This window comes from Theobroma cacao, chromosome 9, assembly GCF_000208745.1.
Source record: "Theobroma cacao cultivar B97-61/B2 chromosome 9, Criollo_cocoa_genome_V2, whole genome shotgun sequence".
In the NCBI taxonomy this organism is placed as follows: domain Eukaryota; kingdom Viridiplantae; phylum Streptophyta; class Magnoliopsida; order Malvales; family Malvaceae; genus Theobroma; species Theobroma cacao.
Window position 1 is genome coordinate 13,578,884 of NC_030858.1, and position 20,620 is coordinate 13,599,503.

At 35.4% G+C, this 20,620-nt stretch overlaps 3 protein-coding genes across 11 annotated transcripts; 2 read left to right on the plus strand and 1 right to left on the minus strand.

The window, feature by feature from the left end:
• On the plus strand, window positions 526–8,165 carry LOC18589293 (VIN3-like protein 2). 3 transcript variants are annotated; one of them, XM_007014184.2, is made up of 5 exons: window positions 526–618; window positions 884–978; window positions 2,231–2,909; window positions 6,274–6,593; window positions 6,749–8,165. In XM_007014184.2, exons 2-5 carry the CDS (start codon window positions 960–962, stop codon window positions 7,945–7,947), a joined length of 2,217 nt encoding a protein of 738 aa, XP_007014246.1. In that variant the 5' UTR covers window positions 526–618; window positions 884–959; the 3' UTR covers window positions 7,948–8,165. The 3 variants fall into 3 exon arrangements, with proteins under 3 accessions (XP_007014246.1, XP_017982449.1, XP_007014248.1); XM_018126960.1 differs by having other exon boundaries at window positions 583–669; XM_007014186.2 differs by lacking the exons at window positions 526–618; window positions 884–978 and adding an exon at window positions 1,004–1,692.
• On the plus strand, window positions 8,750–10,958 carry LOC18589292 (ribulose bisphosphate carboxylase small chain clone 512). Its single transcript, XM_018126985.1, has 3 exons — window positions 8,750–9,581; window positions 9,678–9,809; window positions 10,372–10,958. The coding sequence occupies exons 1-3, from the start codon at window positions 9,435–9,437 to the stop codon at window positions 10,594–10,596; spliced, it is 504 nt and encodes a 167-aa protein (XP_017982474.1). The 5' UTR covers window positions 8,750–9,434; the 3' UTR covers window positions 10,597–10,958.
• Window positions 12,091–17,580, minus strand: LOC18589291 (U4/U6.U5 small nuclear ribonucleoprotein 27 kDa protein). 7 transcript variants are annotated; one of them, XR_001929238.1, is made up of 5 exons: window positions 16,770–17,580; window positions 16,168–16,300; window positions 12,622–12,709; window positions 12,304–12,356; window positions 12,091–12,227 (listed from the first exon to the last, which is right to left on the minus strand). XR_001929238.1 is itself a non-coding variant. In XM_018126984.1 (2 exons), the coding sequence occupies exon 1, from the start codon at window positions 17,434–17,436 to the stop codon at window positions 16,801–16,803; it is 636 nt and encodes a 211-aa protein (XP_017982473.1). In that variant the 5' UTR covers window positions 17,437–17,580; the 3' UTR covers window positions 12,091–12,356; window positions 16,770–16,800. The 7 variants fall into 7 exon arrangements, 1 of the variants encoding a protein (XP_017982473.1); XR_001929239.1 differs by having other exon boundaries at window positions 12,304–12,520; XR_001929240.1 differs by lacking the exon at window positions 12,622–12,709.

The following is a 20,620-nucleotide window of genomic DNA, read 5'->3' on the forward strand; positions in this document are numbered from 1 at the left end:
TATAATTATTTTTATAATTACTTTTCAATAACTTTTCATATAAAATCTTAAATTTGTTACTGTTAACGTGACGGTCTCCGTGTTAATATTAATTTTAATGTTGACTATACAAAAAAAAGAAAATATCTAAATGTAAGAGGAAAAAAAGGAAAGAAGTGATTGGATAAAAATAAAAAGAAAGAAAAAATATTAAAAAAAAAAGGAGTAACGTGAAGAGAGAGGGTGAAAAAGAAGATGACATGCAGCGGCTTTCGGCCTCTTTCTCTCTCAAGTCTCATCCTCAACTGCATCGCCTCCTCATCTCTCATAGCCCACAGAACTCCACACTGTCCACTATTTCCTTCACTTTTCTCTTTTATTTTAAGTATTATTTATTATTTATATATTTCCTCCCTCTCTCACATTAGAACAAGTCCTCCACTCCTCGAATCTCCCTTTCATTACTGCTTCGGGTCCTCAAAATAAAAAAATTAAACAAAATCAAATTCCCACAACAAAAAAAAGGGAGGACCCATTTAATACAACAAAAAAAATTATATATATTTTTTATTTTTGCATATTATGTAGAAAAGGAGAGAAGGAATAGGAATAAGCAAGGCTTTCAACTCTCAACCCCAAGTAAGTCATGGATTCTTTCTGTTGTGGCGGAATTTCAAGCCTCCTTTCTTGGTATTTGTTATGCTTTATTCCCATCATCATCATCATCATCATCATCATCATCATCATCATCATATTTCTCCCTTTCTCTCTCTCTCTCTCTCTCTCTAGCCCCCCTTTTTTCTGTTTCTTTAAAGGAATTTGTTTGTTTGTTTATTTTGTTAGTATTTTTGTTTCTAATTGGTGGTTTTTTTTAATAGGAAGTTTCTGTCTTTTTTGCTCACAGGCTTCAAAAAGTTGGGGTTTTGATGGTAATGTGGGTGTTGTGTTGAGTGCTCTCCTATTATTCAGCTGTTTTAGCCATGGATTCCTGTTTTGAGGGTAAATTTTTATTTTTCTTCCTTCTTATAATGTAATTTCCTTTTCTTTTCAGATTTTGTGAGGGATATGTAATCTGGGCATTGAATATTTTGTTTTTGCTTTCGGTTTTTGGTTTATTTAAGGTCATAAAGTTTAGATCTTTTAAAGGACTCGCAATTTGCATGATAGTCAAATTGCTTCGGTTTTTCGTTTATTTCTTGGTTTTCTGATTCTTGTGGTTAATCGAGTTATTGGGTTTCTCTGGACATCAGTAAATATGTTTTTTTTTTAATATATATGATTTCTGTTAAATTATTCTTTCTTTTTCTGGAAATATGTGGAAAGTTGAGACCATCTTGTCTTTTGATTTGTCCAGCATCCTGTATATTGGTTTCTTAGAAATTTATTGTGGTGGGTGAATTTGACTGTTACCTTGCTGTATTTGCTTTCATTATGCATAATGCCAGTGGTGTCTTTTCTCAGCATGTTATTATTTGAATGCATTATATAGACGTATGTGAAGAAGAACTAACCTTATAATATGTCATGTTTTCATATTTAATGAGCACGCTACCGTCCTAAATAACCCTGTCTGACAACCCTGATGAAAGTGAAGAGCCAGAGGTTTTCAAAAGTCAAAGGGCATTGTGTTCAATCCCTTACTTGAGGTGGCTATGATGTGTTCCTATATCAAAATATATTGGATTGTCCTATAAACAATCCATGGTAGTTGATGTAAGTTGGAATGTCCTTTTTAATGCAAGTCAACTATTAGTTTTTCTGTTTTGGAGCAGAATGGATGAAATATAGTTTGATTAATTAAGTTTATTAGGACATCTAATATTAGATTAATTCTTGTGAAGCTTCTTGAATGACTGTTATAATTGGTTAGTAACAGTAATTAGCAAACAGCAATCAAGAGTATTAGATGGTTCAGTGTTGTTGTTAGTAATTTTGTTACCTTTTTGGTTGTCATTGTTGCATGTCAAGTGCTTGGCGTGGAAAACATAATTGTTATCTCTGAGGCAGGCAAAGATACAAAGGATTGTTGATTATTGGATTTGTTAGAGGTTTTTACTGTTTTTTCTCATCTTTACATAATGCTCTTTTTTTTTTATTTTATATATTTTTTAAAATAATTATATAAATTTCTTGTTTAATATTTCCAACATTTTTGTCAAGTTAATACAAGTATTAAGATTTCGTGTTCATCTGGGTACCTTCTCTTGCTTCCACCTTGTTAACCTGCAATATTCTGTCCCCTTGGCTGTAGGAGTTGCACTTGATCCATCAAAATGTAGTAAATTGAGTATGGACGAAAAGAGAGAACTTGTCTATGAATTATCAAAGAGGACACATAGGGCCTCTGAAATGCTACAATCTTGGAGCCGTCAGGAGATTTTACAGATCCTATGTGCAGAGATGGGGAAGGAAAGGAAATATACTGGCTTGACTAAGCTGAAAATTATAGAAAACCTTTTGAAAATTGTAGCTGAAAAGAATTCTGGTGAACATGAGGGTGTAACAGATCCGGAATCCCAATCTTCCCCAACAAATGGCCAGAGAACATCCAAAAGGCAGAGGAAAGCTGATAATCCTTCCCGACTGCCTGTACCAGTGAATGATCTTGCAATCACTACTGGTGGCAATGACATGAGTAATGCTATTTATTGCAAAAACTCAGCTTGCAAAGCTACCTTGAGGCAAGAAGATGCATTTTGCAAGAGGTGTTCCTGCTGCATCTGTTATAAGTTTGATGACAACAAGGATCCTAGCCTGTGGTTAATCTGTAGCTCAGAGCCTCCTTGCCAGGGCAATTCTTGTGGCATGTCATGTCATCTTGAATGTGCTTTAAAACATGAGAAGTCTGGTATTGGAAAAGATAGACGACATGCTGGACTTGATGGGAGCTTTTGTTGTGTAGCATGTGGGAAAGTAAATGATTTGCTCGGGTAAATGCTCCTAGATATTCTCTATACCCTCTCTCTCTCTCTCTCTCTCTATATATATATATATATATATATATATTTATATTTATCTGTGTTTTTGTTTTGTGTGTGTGTTTCTTTCTGTGGTATACTGTTCAGTGAGTTTTTACTTTTTTCTGTTTCACTGTGGTGCATTGCAGATCTTTTGGTCCTTAGAAATTATGGATATTTATCAACGACCATAATTGCTAATTGATTAACACTTCTTATTTACTTGTAATTTGTTTAAAGAAGATCCTAAATTTATCTCTTTGATTCTTTCAATTTTTATCCTCATGCTTGTGATTAATAGCACTTGGAGATGAAAGATGTGCAAATAACTTTTGCTGGTATCAGATAATATCAAACTTTCCTGTGATGATATTCTGCAGCTTGTTTAATCATGTGAGTGAATGCACCTTGCTGTTGCCTATGGATGGTTTTTGTTCTCCATCAAGCATTTTCCAACTGTTCCTAATTTTATTTGTTGACATTAATTTGAATTGTTTTGGCAATTATGTTACCGAATGGTTGAGATACTATTAGTATCAGCCCCTGATGACAGAATTTTTAAGTTGAAGAATTTCTTTAAGGTCTCAATGTGATATTATGAAGGGATTTAACTCGGAACTTTTATATTTCAATGGATAACAATAAAGGAAATGTTTCATAATGGAGAGAGGTTGATCTGGCTTGAAGGAGTAGCTGCCGTGGCTAAATTTTCTGAATAAAATGGATGAAGATGCTTAAACCATATCTTCACACTTAAATTCCAATGAACCTGGATAACTTGTTACGTGGTTGCAGGAGTGGTGAGAGAATATGTTGTAGTGTGAAACAACATATTTTAAAAACTTAATTAAGAATACAATTATTCGTAAATTGAAGAAAAAGAGTGACACTTGTTCAAGATATACTAGGTACTTACTGACTTGAGGAATTTTTGATGTAGATGTATAACTTGTAAAATTATTGAAAATTAGGAAATTGTTGATAGTATTATAATATTTTATGGATCATATAAGGCATCTAGGGAGCTGGAATGTGGAACCTCATTTTAATTGGGGAGAAATGTATGCCATCTTATGCTGGTTCTTCTGCAGTCTAAACTAATGTTTGGGCAACATCGAATATACCTGGTCTGAGGTATGGAATAAGCCCTCAACAATAATTTTCTGATGTATCATTAATTAAATTTATAAATATTGAGTTCCTATCTCAGTTATACATTTCATGGCGGTTTCTCGACATCATTTTCATCTGCGATTATGTTGAATGGATAATCCTGGCTTTTCATGGGGCTTCTTTAGTATTTTTGAAGTAATTGCTAATGACTAACCCTTAATCTTCAATCCAATTATTTCTTGCCTTTGTTAGGTGGCTTCTTGTTGTATATCTTACTGTTTTCTCCAAAGAATTTCAGTCTTCTATTTAGCATCTCTAGCTTGATATAGTTGCATAACACCACTAATTCTGCATACCAGCTTTATTATCAAGAAAACTCTTGTTTGTTTTGTGCTACTGACTGGCTCATGCACCGTGACATATTAGTGTACTAAAGTTTCATATCACTTCAGTTGTAACATGCCAGTTGAACGTATGTTAATTTTCCTTTCCCTTCATTTATATCTGTCCCTCTCTTCCGCTACTTTGAGAATAAGCAATTGAGTTATGGCAGTTGAATTACCTCCAAGCATGAAGATTGGAGTTGTACTGCAAGAATTAGCAGTATGATTATCATTGTAAATCTTTTGGTTCTGTGAATCTAATTTTCAGCTTAATTTTGCTAGATTGGTGTAAGATAGAAGTTGAATATTTTAACTCTGGTCAGTCGATTTGTTAACGTAAGGATGTTTTGTTGTTGCTTTTCTTTCTTTTATCTTTTAGAGCCAAGAGCATTTGTTATTATAGTCATCTTGTGTATACTGGCATTTGGACTTGCTTTTTTGTTTTCACTTATGAAGTTGTTTTGTGCATCTTTAACCAACGATTCCTACGGTTACTTTTCTTCTGTGAGTTTAAATGGTGCATTGTAATTTCTAGGGCATATAGGATGTGGAAGTGCCAAAGTTACAGTTTTTTACTTATAATAATCTTTTTCTTGATCAATGTATTTTCCAAGCACCATTGTGTTTAATTTTACAGAGTAGTTTCGTGATTACACTGGCCTTTAGTTTTTTTTGAAAGGTTACACTGGCCTTTATAAGACCTCTTGTATGTTTCAGAATTTGTTTTGACTGATTTTTCCTCAAGGAGTTATATACGTCTTTACAAATCTTAAGCGGTAAGGTTGTTCCTTTCTCAAAGATCAGGATGAAATGTAATTCAGTTGATTTTTTTTTTGATTACTTGAATTTGGTTTTTCAAGGAGTATGCTACACCATCATGTCACATTGTAGACCTGATAAGTCCTGCGTTAAAGGTTTTACTGGGCATTCATTCTTGCCATTTTTTGCCTAGCTTTATGTTTCTAGGCTGGGATTGTACTCTTATGCTGTACCTTGGCCATGTGATTTATGCCTATGCTTTACAGCATGAGCCATTAAGTATTACTTCAACTATTTGCTATTTGCTGTAGTAGGATATGACTCAGTTATGTCTCCTTAGAGACAAAGTTGAATGGAACATAAATTGATTGATAGGGAAAAGAAACGTAAAATATGCTCAAGGTATAATGTTAAATTACATGTTTTGTTGTATTAGTTATTCCATGTCAGCAATTATTTGTTTCATGAAGCATCATGTTGCATGTGTTCTGTGATTTCTCTTCTCTTTAAAGCAGCACAGACAAACTCACACACAGAGAGGAAAGAACAAAGGAAACTTCTCCCTTTCCTCTATTCATTTAGATTATTTCTAGATACTGAAACCAAAGATATTGTTTTCCTTGTGGAATTTTTTGTTCTCGTTGATGTACATATTTGTCACAGTAAAACAGTATACTTCATTATTTTTGGCTCAGTTATACTTCAGTATTCTGCTGAATGCTTGTGCATGTTTGAAATGTTGGTAATGCATTCTGGAAGCCACTATCGAATTTTCGTTCATTGGTTTGGCTCTAAGCTGTGGAGAATGTTAGTTTATGAACCTTCTCTTATCTTCTAGGAAAAACCTAGAATTCACTGTTGATTTCTGCAAAGCAGTTGAGGAAACAGAAACTTTCTGTAATAACTAAATTTGATATTGATACTCTATTAATGCCCATTACAACATTATATTAGGAAGAATGCATGTAAATGTAAAATACTAAACCAAAAATATTGATTGTGTTAAATGATACGTTTGTCATTTATTCGATCAAGAATGTCAATGTACAGTCTGATTCGAATCAGTTCCCATATGCATTTAGGTGCTGGAGAAAACAACTGATGGCTGCAAAAGATACAAGGAGGGTGGACATACTTTGTTATCGTGTCTCTCTAGGCCAAAAACTTCTTAATGGGACTGAAAAATACCGAAAGCTTTCTGAGATTGTTGATAAAGCTGTTAAGAAGCTTGAAGCTGAAGTAGGTCCATTAACTGGTTTGCCTGTGAAGATGGGTAGGGGTATTGTCAACAGGCTTTCTTCAGGACCAGAAGTTCAGAAACTCTGTTCTTCTGCTGTGGAGTCACTAGATAAAATCCTTTTTGATACAATCTCACATTCTTCACCAAATCATTCAATACCAGGTAATCTTTAGCTTGTAGGACTCTTAGCATCAAAATTAAATGGGTTTTCTATAGCCTCAGATGAAGTGTTAATCCTGTGTAATCTTTTATTTCAAGTGAATTTTGATGAAATATTTTTTGATCACTTTGTTTATTAACTTGTCTTTCATTTTCAGCTGGTTCAAGTTCAATTCCTCCAGCAATAGTACGCTTTGAAGATGTTTGTCCAACTTCCCTTTCTGTGATTGTGGGTTCTGAAGAGCCTTTACCAGGCAGTAGTGTCGGTTACACCTTATGGCATCGCAAGGTTCATGATAGGGATTACCCTGTTAAATCAACTTGTACTCTGTGTGTGCCAGATAGAAGGTTTGTTGTCACAGGGCTAACTCCAGCTACTGAGTATCATTTCAAAATTGTCTCCTTTAATGGTACAAGAGAGTTTGGTCCATGGGAAGTTTCAATTTCAACAGCCTGTAGTGGGGATGAAGTCCCAAGCTGCCCAGTGATGGAAAGAAGTCAAAGCCCAGCGACCAACTGTAGCAGCCTTTCGAATCCATCTTCGGTGGAGGATGAAACTAATAACATTACTCCATACAGTGATCAGAATGATGACCGAGCAGACAATTATGTTACATATTGCAAGGACACTGATAAAATTGTTTCCACGAATCTCTCTAAAGGTGCTATCAACTGCACTGTCCTTGGTGAAGATGGAGTTCCAGCAGATGCAGTTTCCCTGTTGGGTGAGGTACGTGCCATGGAGATAGTTGGACCTATGCCTGATTCTGTTGTCCTAAATGTTGAGAAAAAGCACACATCAGAAGACCCAATTACTGAGGAGACAAGCACGGATGATGGCTCTGATGCCCCAGTTCAGACTGGTACTGAGTGTGTGCCATTTGTTGGTTGCTCAGAAGCTGGCTTGCCCATTACTCCCTGCAGGATGGAAATAATTAAAGATGGACCAGGAAGGAGTGGGAGATCTAAGTCCAGCAACAAGGACCTAGAGAATGGGGCCGGGAAAGGAGAAGACCCCCAAGATGGCAGCACCTCAAAGAAGAGAAGCGGGGAGAGGCGGGATGAGGAATGTGTGGAAAATGGTCTCTCAGAAACGGATTTTGAGCATTGTGTGAAGGTGATCAGATGGTTAGAGTGTAAGGGACATATTGAGAAAAACTTCAGGCAGAAATTCCTCACCTGGTACAGCTTGCGGGCAACCCCACAGGAGGTAAGGATTGTGAAGGTCTTTGTTGATATCTTCATTACAGATCCAGCATCTCTCGCAGAGCAGCTTGTGGACACATTTGCAGATTGTATCTCAAGCAAAAAATCATCTGTCGTGCCTGCTGGCTTCTGCATGAAGCTTTGGCACTGACATTTATGGGTCCTGCTGAGATCAAGTAGTTTTTGAGTGCAAACCTGCTCAGGGTTTGTGTTAGTATAATTCTTTAGACCCATAACATTCTTCATTTAGACTGTCAACCAACCATGATTTATATTTACCATTAGCTTTTGTCATTCTTATGATTATGTAAGAATGCCAGAATTCTTATCCTTTTATAGAACAGTCCTTGGCTCATGGTGTTTTGGTTTCTTTCACTATAATTTCTTTAGACATGTCCCAACCAAAATAATACAAGCAATCAAAGAGTCACAAGCAGTGTAACGGATGGGTCCACGCAGGTGGACAGGCGTTAGCCCCTTAAATCTCTTCTTTTTAGAAATATATATATTTCCTGGGGTTGGTAGTGCTTACTGCTTAGGACTCGAAGTTGGTAAAATGACATTTGCGTGCTGGGATTTTGAGTGCCTTTTCTCAGCTTTTATTTGTTGATGTTGAAGAAAACGCAGTTGAAAGAACCTATGTACAGTGTCACAGGTACTGTATGAAAATTGAAGACGGGAAACAATCATGCCACAACATAGCAAATCCAAATCACAGTGAAGCATTTGTTTTTGTTTTTCTATTTAACCAATGTGTTAAAGTATTATGCGCTTTTCATCAATAACTCTTAGCAACTGTACTAGAACATGATTCTGATGCAACTATGGACATGGAGGAGGTTATTACATCACGTGCCATGGCCAAGCACTTTGGTTGTTTTTCCACCAGACCAAAACATCAAAAGTTTCTTCAACCTCATCAAGTGTGAGGAGCAGAGCTTTTTGTGAATAAAATTGAAATTCAGGATAACAAGAACTAACATCAGAATTAGCAGTTTATAAAGCAAAGGTAGCAATAAGATCGTCAGACGGCTGATGAGTTTAAAGCTCTAGTTTCACATAGGTTCTTCAGTCAGTGGGGATCTTGTTGGGTGCACATGCCCCTTATTCCTTGGGTTGGGTCAAAACAGAATCTCGTTCGATGGGTTTAAAAGTTACCTAACTTGGATGTCTTGTCTCTTTTGAGCTTTAAAAGTTACCCGCCGATATTAAATACTCAGCTGGGGGAAACGCCAAGGGGATAGAAATGAATCATCAGTCATCCATTGTTTTGCTTTCAAGCGGTTACGCTGCTGATGTCTTCAACACCTCAGTGGAACCATTGGGTTGGCGGGTCCCAGCCCCCTTTTTCCCTGCTTGCCCAACGTACGGGCGATGGTAAAAGAAAAGCAGACAAGTTGGTGATAAAACCGAAGCCCAAGAGCCTTAATAGCCCCTCCACTATCTCAACACAAATCTGTCTCAGTTAACCTTGTTTCTCTTTAACAAACCATACATCAGCTTACAGGCATCAGGCCAGCTCCTTTTGTACTTCTATTTCTCCCACTTCCTCAACACAAACTATTCATCATTTGTTCTAATACACTCACTCCTGTTACAGCTGTTCAACTTTTTCTTTCAACACCTGCTGCCCCAAAGATGTCTGCCGGAATCTTTGCAGCTCCAGTTGCCGGTTCTAGCTATGTGGGCTTGAAAACAAATGTTCCAAAGCTGCTCCCAGCTAAGGATTCTATTGCATGGAGCCGGAAAACTGTCTCCAATGGTTCAAGAACTCATTGCATGAAGGTGCCGTGATCAGAGTGAAATATCTGGAAACTGTTTAACTACTGATCCTATTTTTTGACTGACTTCTAATTGTGTAATAGCCTTTTGATTTAACAGACATGGAATCCATTCAATAACAAGAAGTTTGAGACGCTCTCTTATCTTCCACCTCTCTCAGATGACTCGATTGCGAAGGAAATTGAGTACATGATGAAGAAGGGCTGGATCCCTTGCCTTGAATTTGATGAGGTAATATGAACAATATATGTTCCACTTCCAGCTTCAGTACTCAAAAATTGCAACTTTTTCATTTTCCACAAACCAATAATTTTATTTTGATCAGTAACTTGTAAAAAATTGCAATTACAGTCCTCTGCCACTTGCATCTCTGGATAAACATTTCTCAATCCAGCGTCGACGCTCAAACAGAATTGGCTGCAGAGTACTGTTTTGCTCCTTCACTATTAATGAAACCTCCTTGTTCTGATTCAAGATCCCAGCTGCAAATGTTTTTTAGCCAGTTACTGCCTTCAACTTTTTAGTGTCTTCTTTTCTCTGAATAGCCAGCTTAAACACTGAGCTGTAACCAAAATCCAAGAATCAGAAAAGCAGTCCCCATCTTCTTTAAACCCTGATTCTCTGGTATATAGTATCTTCCTGAAGATTATTAGAATTAATATATATATATATATAGATATATATTGTATGGTTTTGTTTTCTCTTCTTTCTTCACAGTTTAGGTTGGGTTTGCCTAGCTTGTGGCAACATCTAACAGCTAAAACAAAAATGGTTTTCCTTATAAAAATGTTAGGTGGGGCTTGTCCAAAGGGAGAATAGCAGAATTCCAGGGTACTATGATGGAAGGTATTGGACACTTTGGAAGCTGCCAATGTTTGGGTGCAACAACTCCTCTCAAGTCCTGAATGAAATTCATGAGTGCAAAAAGGCATATCCAAATGCTTATATCCGCTGCCTGGCATTTGACAGCAAGCATCAGGCTCAGTGCATGTCCTTTGTCATCCAGAAACCTACCTAAGTGTACAAATGGGTTTTCCCTAATCTCTATAGAGCTTTTGTGGACTTGCCTGTACTTGTATGATCCGTCATCCTTTCTCCCTTTTTCATTTTCCTATGGATGCCAATAAGACGGTGGATGAATGCTTTGTTGAGGTACTCGTATGCTTTTAGTAGAATGAGGTCTCCAAACCATTTTCTATGGATTAGCAGTTTAGCACATGGTTTTGGAGGGGGGGGGGGAAGAGCTCCCAATGGATTTGCTTCCACTGTCCCCACATGCTAAATAATGCATCATATGCTCACGTGAATCAGCCCCAGCCCACTTCTTGTATGATTTGTCTTTTTTATTTCATGTTTCCACTAATAACCTGTAGCATTTTCCTTTCTCTTTCTCTTTATTACCTTTTCATGTTCACAAGGAGCTGGACGCTAACCAAGTCATATTATTGACGCTATGCCCAATGTTTTATTTAATTTGAAAAGTACCAAAACTCTTTGAAATTTGACAAAAAAGAACTAATATTTTTTTCAGTTTGGAAAATTCCCCTATGACTTCATGAAAAGGTAGTAGTACTAAATTTAGATGAAAAGATAAAAATACTTCACATTCATTGTTTTTTTCCTTTTCTGCTAGACTTTTTACATAATTAAAAAAACTATTGAATTCTAGTCTATCGTTAGATTAAATTAATTTTAACATCACTTTTAATTACTATTATTTAATTAAATTAATGTTCAAAGTTGTATTTTACTGCAATTTAAATATTAAATATTTAAATAAAATATCTTAATTTAATTTTTAATTATAATTTCACATAAATTCATTAACACTTTAAATAAACTGATTAACTAATAAACGTAAAATATCTAAAATATCCTCTTTCTTTCTCTACTCTTCACACTGTTTTCCTTTCCCTCATATCGACCAATAACGTTTTTTTATACTAGTCGGATCTCTCCATTAAAGCACAATCTGGCCTCACTCTCCATCTAGTCGCGCACTCCAGATCTCGCGCTCCCCTCGAGCGTGAGAGATCAACACTTCTGTGGGATGCACCGTGCTTTTCCTTGGAAAGCACCATACCGACGCTTCCCAACAAGAGCACGATCATGGAAATGCCAAATGATCAAGCGACAAGAGGTAAGATAGAGATTTTTTTTTTTAAATAGGAGAGATATTTTAAAAATAAAAAAATTATAATTTATATAATTTAATAATTTTTAATTTAAAAAATATTACTCCGTCGTCAAACTATAAAAACATTAATAATTAGTTAATGTCTTAGACTTCTGTGTACAACCAAAAATATTCTTTTGAAACGGTTTACCTATTTCGAATATTAATAAACTCCCATAATATTATGACTAAAAGTTAAAAGAATCAAGGTATTTTATCCTAAATATTTTGAAATTTTCTTTAATTAAATTTATATTAACTTTGAAATGAATGTATTAAATTATCATTAGTTTAATATCAAATCTACAATTTAAGAGGTAGAAAGAAAATCCCGGCTCGCATGAAAACAGTACCTGAAATAGAGGTGGAAGAAAACAAGAAAGCCACACCAAATGCAGGAAAATGGTTCTGGGAACTCAAAGATACCACACCAAATCCAGCAGTTGAAATCAGTTGGCATGCATAGTAAGATGCTACATATTAATACAAGAATCAGAATTTAAGAAATGCGTCACTAAAAGCACCATGCAAAGATCTCAAAAGCCTCACATTTTATATTGATTGTCACCCCTGATTCAATTGGCTAAAAGGCAACTAGCCATCTGCAGAAAACACACACTATAATCATTAAAAGGCAACAATTTTATATGCAAACAATATTCATCATTATAGTAAGCCTTTGAGGAACCAGAATTTTCCAAGATGCATTCTTGCATGTATAGGGAACCACAACTTTTGAAGATGATTTTCATATAAAATATGGCCTCTGCAAAAGAAAGCACCTCTCTATAAATTACTTCCTCCTCAAATACTCTAAAGATTTGTAGACACAAATTTGAAGTGAAAATAGAAACCAATACTCATTACCAGAAAACATGTCCCATTCTTAAATGACTGAAATTAAATAATCGCAAGGCAGTGAACTTCTGGATCCCAGATCTTTTTCCTTCACTCCCTGAATATAATACACATAATTGCTTAGATCATTAACATTACACAGATCACAGAGCCATTTACATGTTCATTTTTACTGTTTTAGACTTATGCCATTTTAAGTTTTTGCCACATCTGAAATGACATTAAAACTATCAGCTAAAACAAGTTGAGTTCATAATAAGACATCATCTACCCAACGAGAACCACCTTCCTTTCATGGTATCTCAACAAACCAATGAGAATAACCTTCATTTTTAACAGTAACAAATTGCACACAAGCACACACACACAGCATCCTTGAAAGTTGTGGATGCACCCTTGATTGATGAGCCCAAAGACAACAACCATACAAACAAATATCAAGTACTGAAAAATCAAGGTAGGCAAAGGCTAACAAATCAGTGGAACATGATCTATGATCATCTAAAGGCTCAAACAGACAAGTAGGTTTTTTAAGCTAACAAGTGAGGTTGTGCAAGCTAGGTGTAAATATTCACATATCAAGTCCATGGCTGTACAAGCAAGTGAAGAATAAAGGATTTTTTGACCAACAAAATCCATTTATTTACCATTCTATCCCCAATGTAATCAAGGAAAACCATATGACATAATACTAATGACAGAGTGTTAATTTTATATCTTGTGAAATTGGTTGCAATTTTAATATATTTAAGGTTATTTTCAGTCATTCAAACTAATTAGTACATTTCTGTTCTCATTTACCAAGTATTACAGTATAGAAGATATTTATAAATACCAACTATTTCAGATTTAGTAGCTTTTGATAATATTGTATTAAGTTTTGAGTTACTAGAATTTGATTGTTGAGACCATAAATTGAGATTTGAGTATGGAGATTACTCCCCATTGGTTCTCTCACTTTCTTAATATTCTCCTTTGGTTTCCTGTGCTGTCTTCCTCTTTCCCTCTGATTTTTATTGTGTTCTATTTCCTCTGTCTTTGCTTCCCTTGTACTACACCATGGCTGAAAATAATGGACTTCGAAGTCAAGTCTCATAGATAAAAAGAGTACCTGACAACTGCTTTGCTCTAGTGTTTTTTCAGGCATGAGATATAACAGACATTATAAAGTTAGAGTGATGTAGCACAGCATGGGCCCAGGAATTTATGACTGTTTTGTGATCTGTGAGAAAATATTGAACAAAGAAAAGAGAACAAGAATAGGAAAGAAACTAAGCTTCAAATCTAGGATTCCTTGATTGAATCAAAAAATCAAGAAGAGAGAAAAGAACCTTAGCTTCACAGCTAGGGATTCTTGATTGCACAACGCAATTAAGAGAGAAAACCTGAGCTTAACACCTGGTTGCTTAGGTGTGGCAGCTCAGGTTGACTGCGTCACATAATCTCAAAGGAATAATGCTGGAAATTCTCTGATATAGAACCATATCTCTATAGAAAGAGTACATTGATTTTTATAGACTCCTAGCATCCCTAACCTAAAAGAACTAGAACTCATCTAGATAGGACTTCAAAAAAAATACTTAACACTCTAAATAGAAAACTAACAAATTAACTTAAAACAAAACCTGATAAGATAGGAAAAATGCCAACAAAGATCCTAAACCCTAATATAAATATAAAATACCAAATATAACCTTAAATCTACAAAATATTACAATTAAACCCCATAAATACTACACAGTAACGAAATAAAATCTTACATTAATCCCTCAAAGTCAACTAAAGTCTATATTACTAAAAACTTGGATGGAGTATTCAACATAATACACATCCAGGTGCTTGGCTGTTAGCTTGCCTGTTTCTTTTTTTTTTTTTTCCCTTTCGACTTAGCGGCTCTGTTAGAAAAGGATTCATAAGTTATGTTGCTCAGACTTGTGCGCAAGTGCTGGACATGGATATGTGTCTGACATGGGTATGTTCAATTGTTGTTAAGTTTTTCCTTATATTTAGAGGATTAAGGCCCGGTTCTCCACCACAAGGTATCAGATATCTGTCCCGGCTTAAGTAATTTAGGAAATATGATAAAGTTAAGCAACATAGTTTATACATATTAAACATAAAAAATAACAAAGTATATATCCTGTGGCCATTAAAGTAAAAACCAATAGGTATATAACTAATTTGAGATCCCACAAAGTTATAAGCTAATACGTTGCTTGTATGTTTCCAACCTTCTTTTCTACCACTCAATGGTGTTAGGCATGGTGCTCATAAAGTGGGCAATTTTAGGTTTATGTTCGAAGGTTAACATGTTTGCTCTCTTGGACAAAAGCTTGTCCATACCAATGCGAGGAAAAAAAAGTGAACTTAGATGCAATCTAGGCCTAACACCCATTATTATCATTGCTAAGCTCAAGTTAACAGAAACCCAAAAACACATGGTGTTTAAATAATGCATACTATTTCACTCTTCAATCTTTCTTGTTGCTACATCACAAGCTCTAAAAGTGGGCAGTTTTAGGTTATGTTCAAAAGGTTAACATGTTTATGTTATCCTGGAGAAAAGCTTATCCACACCAATGTGAGAAAAGAAAAGCAAACTTTGATGCAATCTAGGCCTAACACCCAATTATTATCATTACTAAGCTCGAGTTATAAGAAACCCTATTTGACATGGTGTACAAATACTGCATACTATTTCACTCTTCCATCTTTCTTGTGGCAACATCACAAGCTCTGAAATTCCTGTTCTTCCACTTGACTGACCCATATGCTGTGAAAAAGTATATATGAAAAATTCTCTAGCTTCTTTCACTGGCTTCTACCAGTATAGAATATTAAACTCATCTCTATCATGAGTGGTGGATATTGTGGATCTAATTCACCAGGTCAAGCCCAATAAACTCCTAATTGGAGCCATCAATAAGCTCATAGAGACAATGGATGATACAGCATGGAAAAGTGTTGCTTGGGGGATTAAACAACAGAAGGTTTTATTTTGTCATTTTGCTATATACTATGAGCATTATTGTAATTCATTATAAACATTTAGGATTTCTAACTTGTTTAGGCTATTTTATGAATTAGCATTTTACTTATTTTCTAGGTATTAGGGCATTAAGATTATAATTGGTATTTTGCATGTATATTAGGGTTTAAAGTAGTCCTTACCAGACTAGAAGTGCTAGTTTTTATGTGACTAGAGATGCTGGAATCTATATATATCAAGGTACTATTCTGTAGAGATACAGAATTATTCCCCAAGAATTTTCAGCATTATAACACTCATAATTGTGTGATGCACCAAACTGATCAGGACAACTAGTTGAATAGGGTTTATGGCCATTTCCTGGTCTGAAATTTTGAGAAAACAGAGGAAATTGAATAAAATATAGAGATAGACTACAAAGACAGCCAGTGATATGGGCATCCCATGCTAAGGAAACTGAGTTCCAAAAAATCAGCCTTCATTTAATCTAACAGATTTACCTTAGCAAAGTACAACAAGCAAGTCAAGCACATATACTGTCAGTTTGAACCTTGTAACTAACTCACCAAACTTTCACATCTTTACTGACGACTGCTGCTTGACTTCTTTCTGGCATCAAGTATAATTAAATATATGCCTTGCTTTTCATGCCAGCACTCAAAATGGATGACCATCGCCAATGCTAGGAAGATGACTAACCTGTATGGAACAGCAACTTGGGATAGACTAAGTTTTAAAAAGTAACACATAGCCACACACACACACACACACATTACACAAATTTGTAGTATGATAAGTGGGCTTCTAAATCCCAAAATATGTTAAAATCACTAAACATTCTTATCAAATAGAGCAGCAACTCATAGTTCACAGTAACTCTGATAAGAACTCAAATGCCAGAAACCAATTTTTTTGCTAAGCAAGCACATGCTAAATTTTCTTAGAGGTAGTTAGTTTCAACGTTTGTCTGCCTTGTAGTAGCAGTAGCACATACCAAGGAAAAATCAAACAATAAACTTAAATAACGATTTGATTCCAAGTTCAATAATTGAGCTGGTAAAGCAACAAAAATCCACTTACAATAACATGAAAAAGGAAAAACCCACGAAAAATATAATCATGAAACAAGCATACAAATCAGCAGAGTCACCATAGCAAAAACCCTAACCTTGAAAACGCTTTCAATCAATTAACGAATTCTAGCGATTGCGTTCAGCGGGTAATGGACGATTAAACCCGCCTCTTCGATTCATATACTGCCTGGGCTGCCGCTTAGTCACAGCCCTAACTCCACTGATATCAGCACCAGGAACATGTTTTCCTTTCGTGGAATCAAAATCAACTGGAATCCCCAACTTCTTCATCATCTCCATCTCATCCTCCTCTCCTCCATCTCCGTTCTCGTTCTCGTTACTGTTATTTTCTTTCTTTTGCTGCTGCTCTTTCGCTATCTCGTCCACAAAATCCGACACCGCCTTTTGCCTATCCTTCTCTTTGTCCCTCTCCTCGCTTTCGTGGCGGTGCCGTTTCCTTGGCGGCTCCGCCGATGGGGTTCGGTGCCGGTGCCGGTGGTGACGGTGGGAGGAGCGTTCCGGGGAGCGCGTGTGAGAACGGGAGCGTGAACGATATCGGTTGCGGTCGGGAGAACGTGTTCGAGAGCGCGTGTGACGAGATCGGGTGCGCTCCGGTGTGCGGGATCTCTTGCTGCGTGTCCGTTCTCGGTCTCGGTCTCGCTCGCGGTCTTCTCTGTCGCGTCGGCGTTCTCTTTCACGGTCCCGGTCGCGGTCGCGCTCACGTTCTCGGTCCCTATCGCGAGGCCAGTCGCGGTCTGACATTGTGGTGGATAGCTGTGGACGACGGAAGGGATAGCGTCCTGTAATTCCCGTTTGGATGAAAGGGAATCTGGACTTTGGGAACTGCGATTTTATGTATTTTGGTAGAGGTAAACTCTTGTGGTTTTTGCATGAACTTTTCTGGAATATATGTACTAATTAAATAAATGCTAAATAGCCAAATAAGTACCTGAATTTTACGAAAATAAATCAAGTAAGTTATTTTTTCATTGTGTTTAATTAAACTCATAAAATTTTATTTTTATTAAATAAGCTTTTCTCACTAATTATTGATTAATTTTTATTAATTAACGATATAATTAACACTTTTCATGTTATGTAATTTATTATATGATAAGTTTACGTGTTATTTTGATAAAATTATTATTGCGTGATTGATAGCATGATATTAAATGTTGTTGAATAAAAATGAATCTTTTCTTTTTTTATCCAATCATATGTTATAAAATGATTAGGTTAGTGATTTAAAAAAAGGTAACCTAATTATTCTATCGATTCTATAGAACCCAACATTTTTTATAAGGATATAATGGTAACATCCTTTGGTGAGTTTAGGAAACGTTTTTTCAATCCAATATTCTTAAAATTTATCCCTTGGATAACTTAATTTTTACAAGCCATTAGTTTATATGAAAGTAAAGAGGATGAGAGTAACCAAAAAGGTGCATTCTATGAGAAAAGGCGCATTTTGCAATGCAAGCATCGATACCTTTGAAAGAGGGATCGATACTTGACATTCAATGTACTTGAAAAATGCATTTTGTTTTAAAAGTATTAATATATGTGAGGGAGGTATCGATACTTGATATCCAGAATGCATTTGTTTAAAAAGTATCAATACCTTAAACCCAAAAACCTCAATAAAACCATTTTGCCTTAAAAGTATTGATACTTGAGCCTTACGTATTGATAGTTACACACATTTTATGAAAAATAAAGGCAAAAAAGACAATTTTTTGAAATCCTTAAAACCTTTATTCTTTTTTCAAGCCTCTCACCTCTTTTCTCCCTTTCTCACACCTCTTTGCCTTTATTCTCTCTTAACTCATTCTCACCTCTTTTCCATATTTTCTCACCAATCAAACATGGATTTCAACTTGGATTTTGCTATCTAAATGTTCTATGGGTAAGATTTCAGCTCGACTACTTTTAAAATCCATGGGTTTCAATCTCAACTTTGCCTCTCTTTCTAAAACTCTATTTCTCACTCTAAAATGTTAGGTCCTTGTTGGGTTTTAGATCTAGGAAGAGGTTGATAAGGGTTTGGTTGAAAAATAAGAGTATTATGTATTTTATGAAAGCTATGAGATCAACAAAAATTGTTGATTTTTATTGATGTTGTTGGAGCTTTTAGATTTTACACGTAGCAAAGTCTTGGTAGACTAGTAACTAGTGTCAAAAAGCTAGCTTATGTTTGTGAGTGGATTTGCATTCAAACTATTTTGATGGTTAAAGTATAATCACACAACTACCTTTTAAAGGTTAAGTTATAACCACACTCAATTTACAATGATGAGGAATAAACAAGCTAGAATGCCTCTTTAAAGCTGATATTCTTAGTGGGTACAAGGAATTTCAAGAGTAATAAATGAAAGATAAGGAAACATTGAGGTCTACAATAAATACAAGTGAAGACTTGATTATTGAGAGAGAAAATAAGAATTTGATGTTTAAACGTTGCTCTCGTAATGATTTGTTGTTTTGAGTCTTATTGCTTCCTAAATGTGCTTGGGAGTTTCAATTTATAGTTATAGAGCTTTTCGGAGCCATTAGGGTTCATTAAATGTAGAAACTAATCGTTGGAACCCTCAAAGCAAACTCTAGATCAATCCCTGTAACGAGCGATCGATTCCCCTGTTGCATAAAATTTGAAATTATGAATAAGGGATCGACCATTACTAAGGGGGGATCGATCCTTGGCAAGTAGAGAGGAATTTTTTGCTCTTGACTTAAAAAGGATCAATTCCTTAGAGGAAAGGATTGATCTTTTTACATGCATGGATTGTTCAAAAGCTCTTTGGACAAAAAATAGGGATTTTTTAAAGAAAATGATTGATCCCTGACATGCAAGAAATGTTTAAAACCATTTTGTTCAAAAAGGATTGATCCTTAGGACTATTGGGAATTTGAAACATGCTAAGGTGGATCATACGTAGTGTAATATTAAAAAAATTTCATCATTTAATGGAACACTTAAATTAAAACTAATCTAGAAAAACCATACGAGAAAGATTTTGGCATATACTTGAAAGTTTGATGTCTACTTTCCTTTGGTGAAGATCTTTTTGGTTTTTTCTCTTCTTGTACATCAACTAGGACTTATCAAACCATAGTAGCATAATTGTCCTACCTCTAATGGTGATCCACACAGTGATTTGCATAAATCTCTTCACTAAAAATGTGTGAATCCTATTAAGATTGTTAACTCCTTGAATAAAGTAACAAAAATATCCAAAAGGGGGTGAAATGGATTTTAAAAACTTTGGGAAGTGTAAAACAATTTGCTATAGTCGACTATAATGAATCTCTAGTCGACTATGGTTGTAGTTCTTTTAATAAAGTAACTTTAATGTTTTTTAAACAAACTCGTGGTCAACTATAAAAACTTAAGGATCGATCCTAGACAAGAGAACTCATTTTTGAAAACTTGTAAGAGGAAATTTAACAATCACCTTTGTCAAACCCTGTTCTGTAAAATAATTACGACGTCATTTACATGCTTAATAGAATGTTTGCATATTTAGGAAGTTTGAGGAATCGTTAAAAGACGATATTACCCCTAATGGTATCAATAAGTCGATTAATTCTAGAACTAATTCAAATAAGAATTTTAAGGTTAAATTAAGAGTTTCACAATTCAGGGATGACTGAAAATGGTAATTCAGAGTTCGAGGATCAATTTGGAGTCAAACCGGAATTTTCACTATCTAGGGGTAAAATGATCATTTGCCACTAGAGGATAAAATGAAAATTTTTAGAAAAGATGTTTTTGGTCCATTTGACTTATTGGAGTATGATTTGAGGTTTAGAAGTGAAAAAGTTTAATTCTGGTGATTTCTGGAGCGTAGGGGCAAAATCGTAATTTTTCCAATCGCGGACAAAATTTGAGATTTTGAGAGAATTTAGATCACATTTGACAAATTGGAGAATGGTATGAGTATAAGGG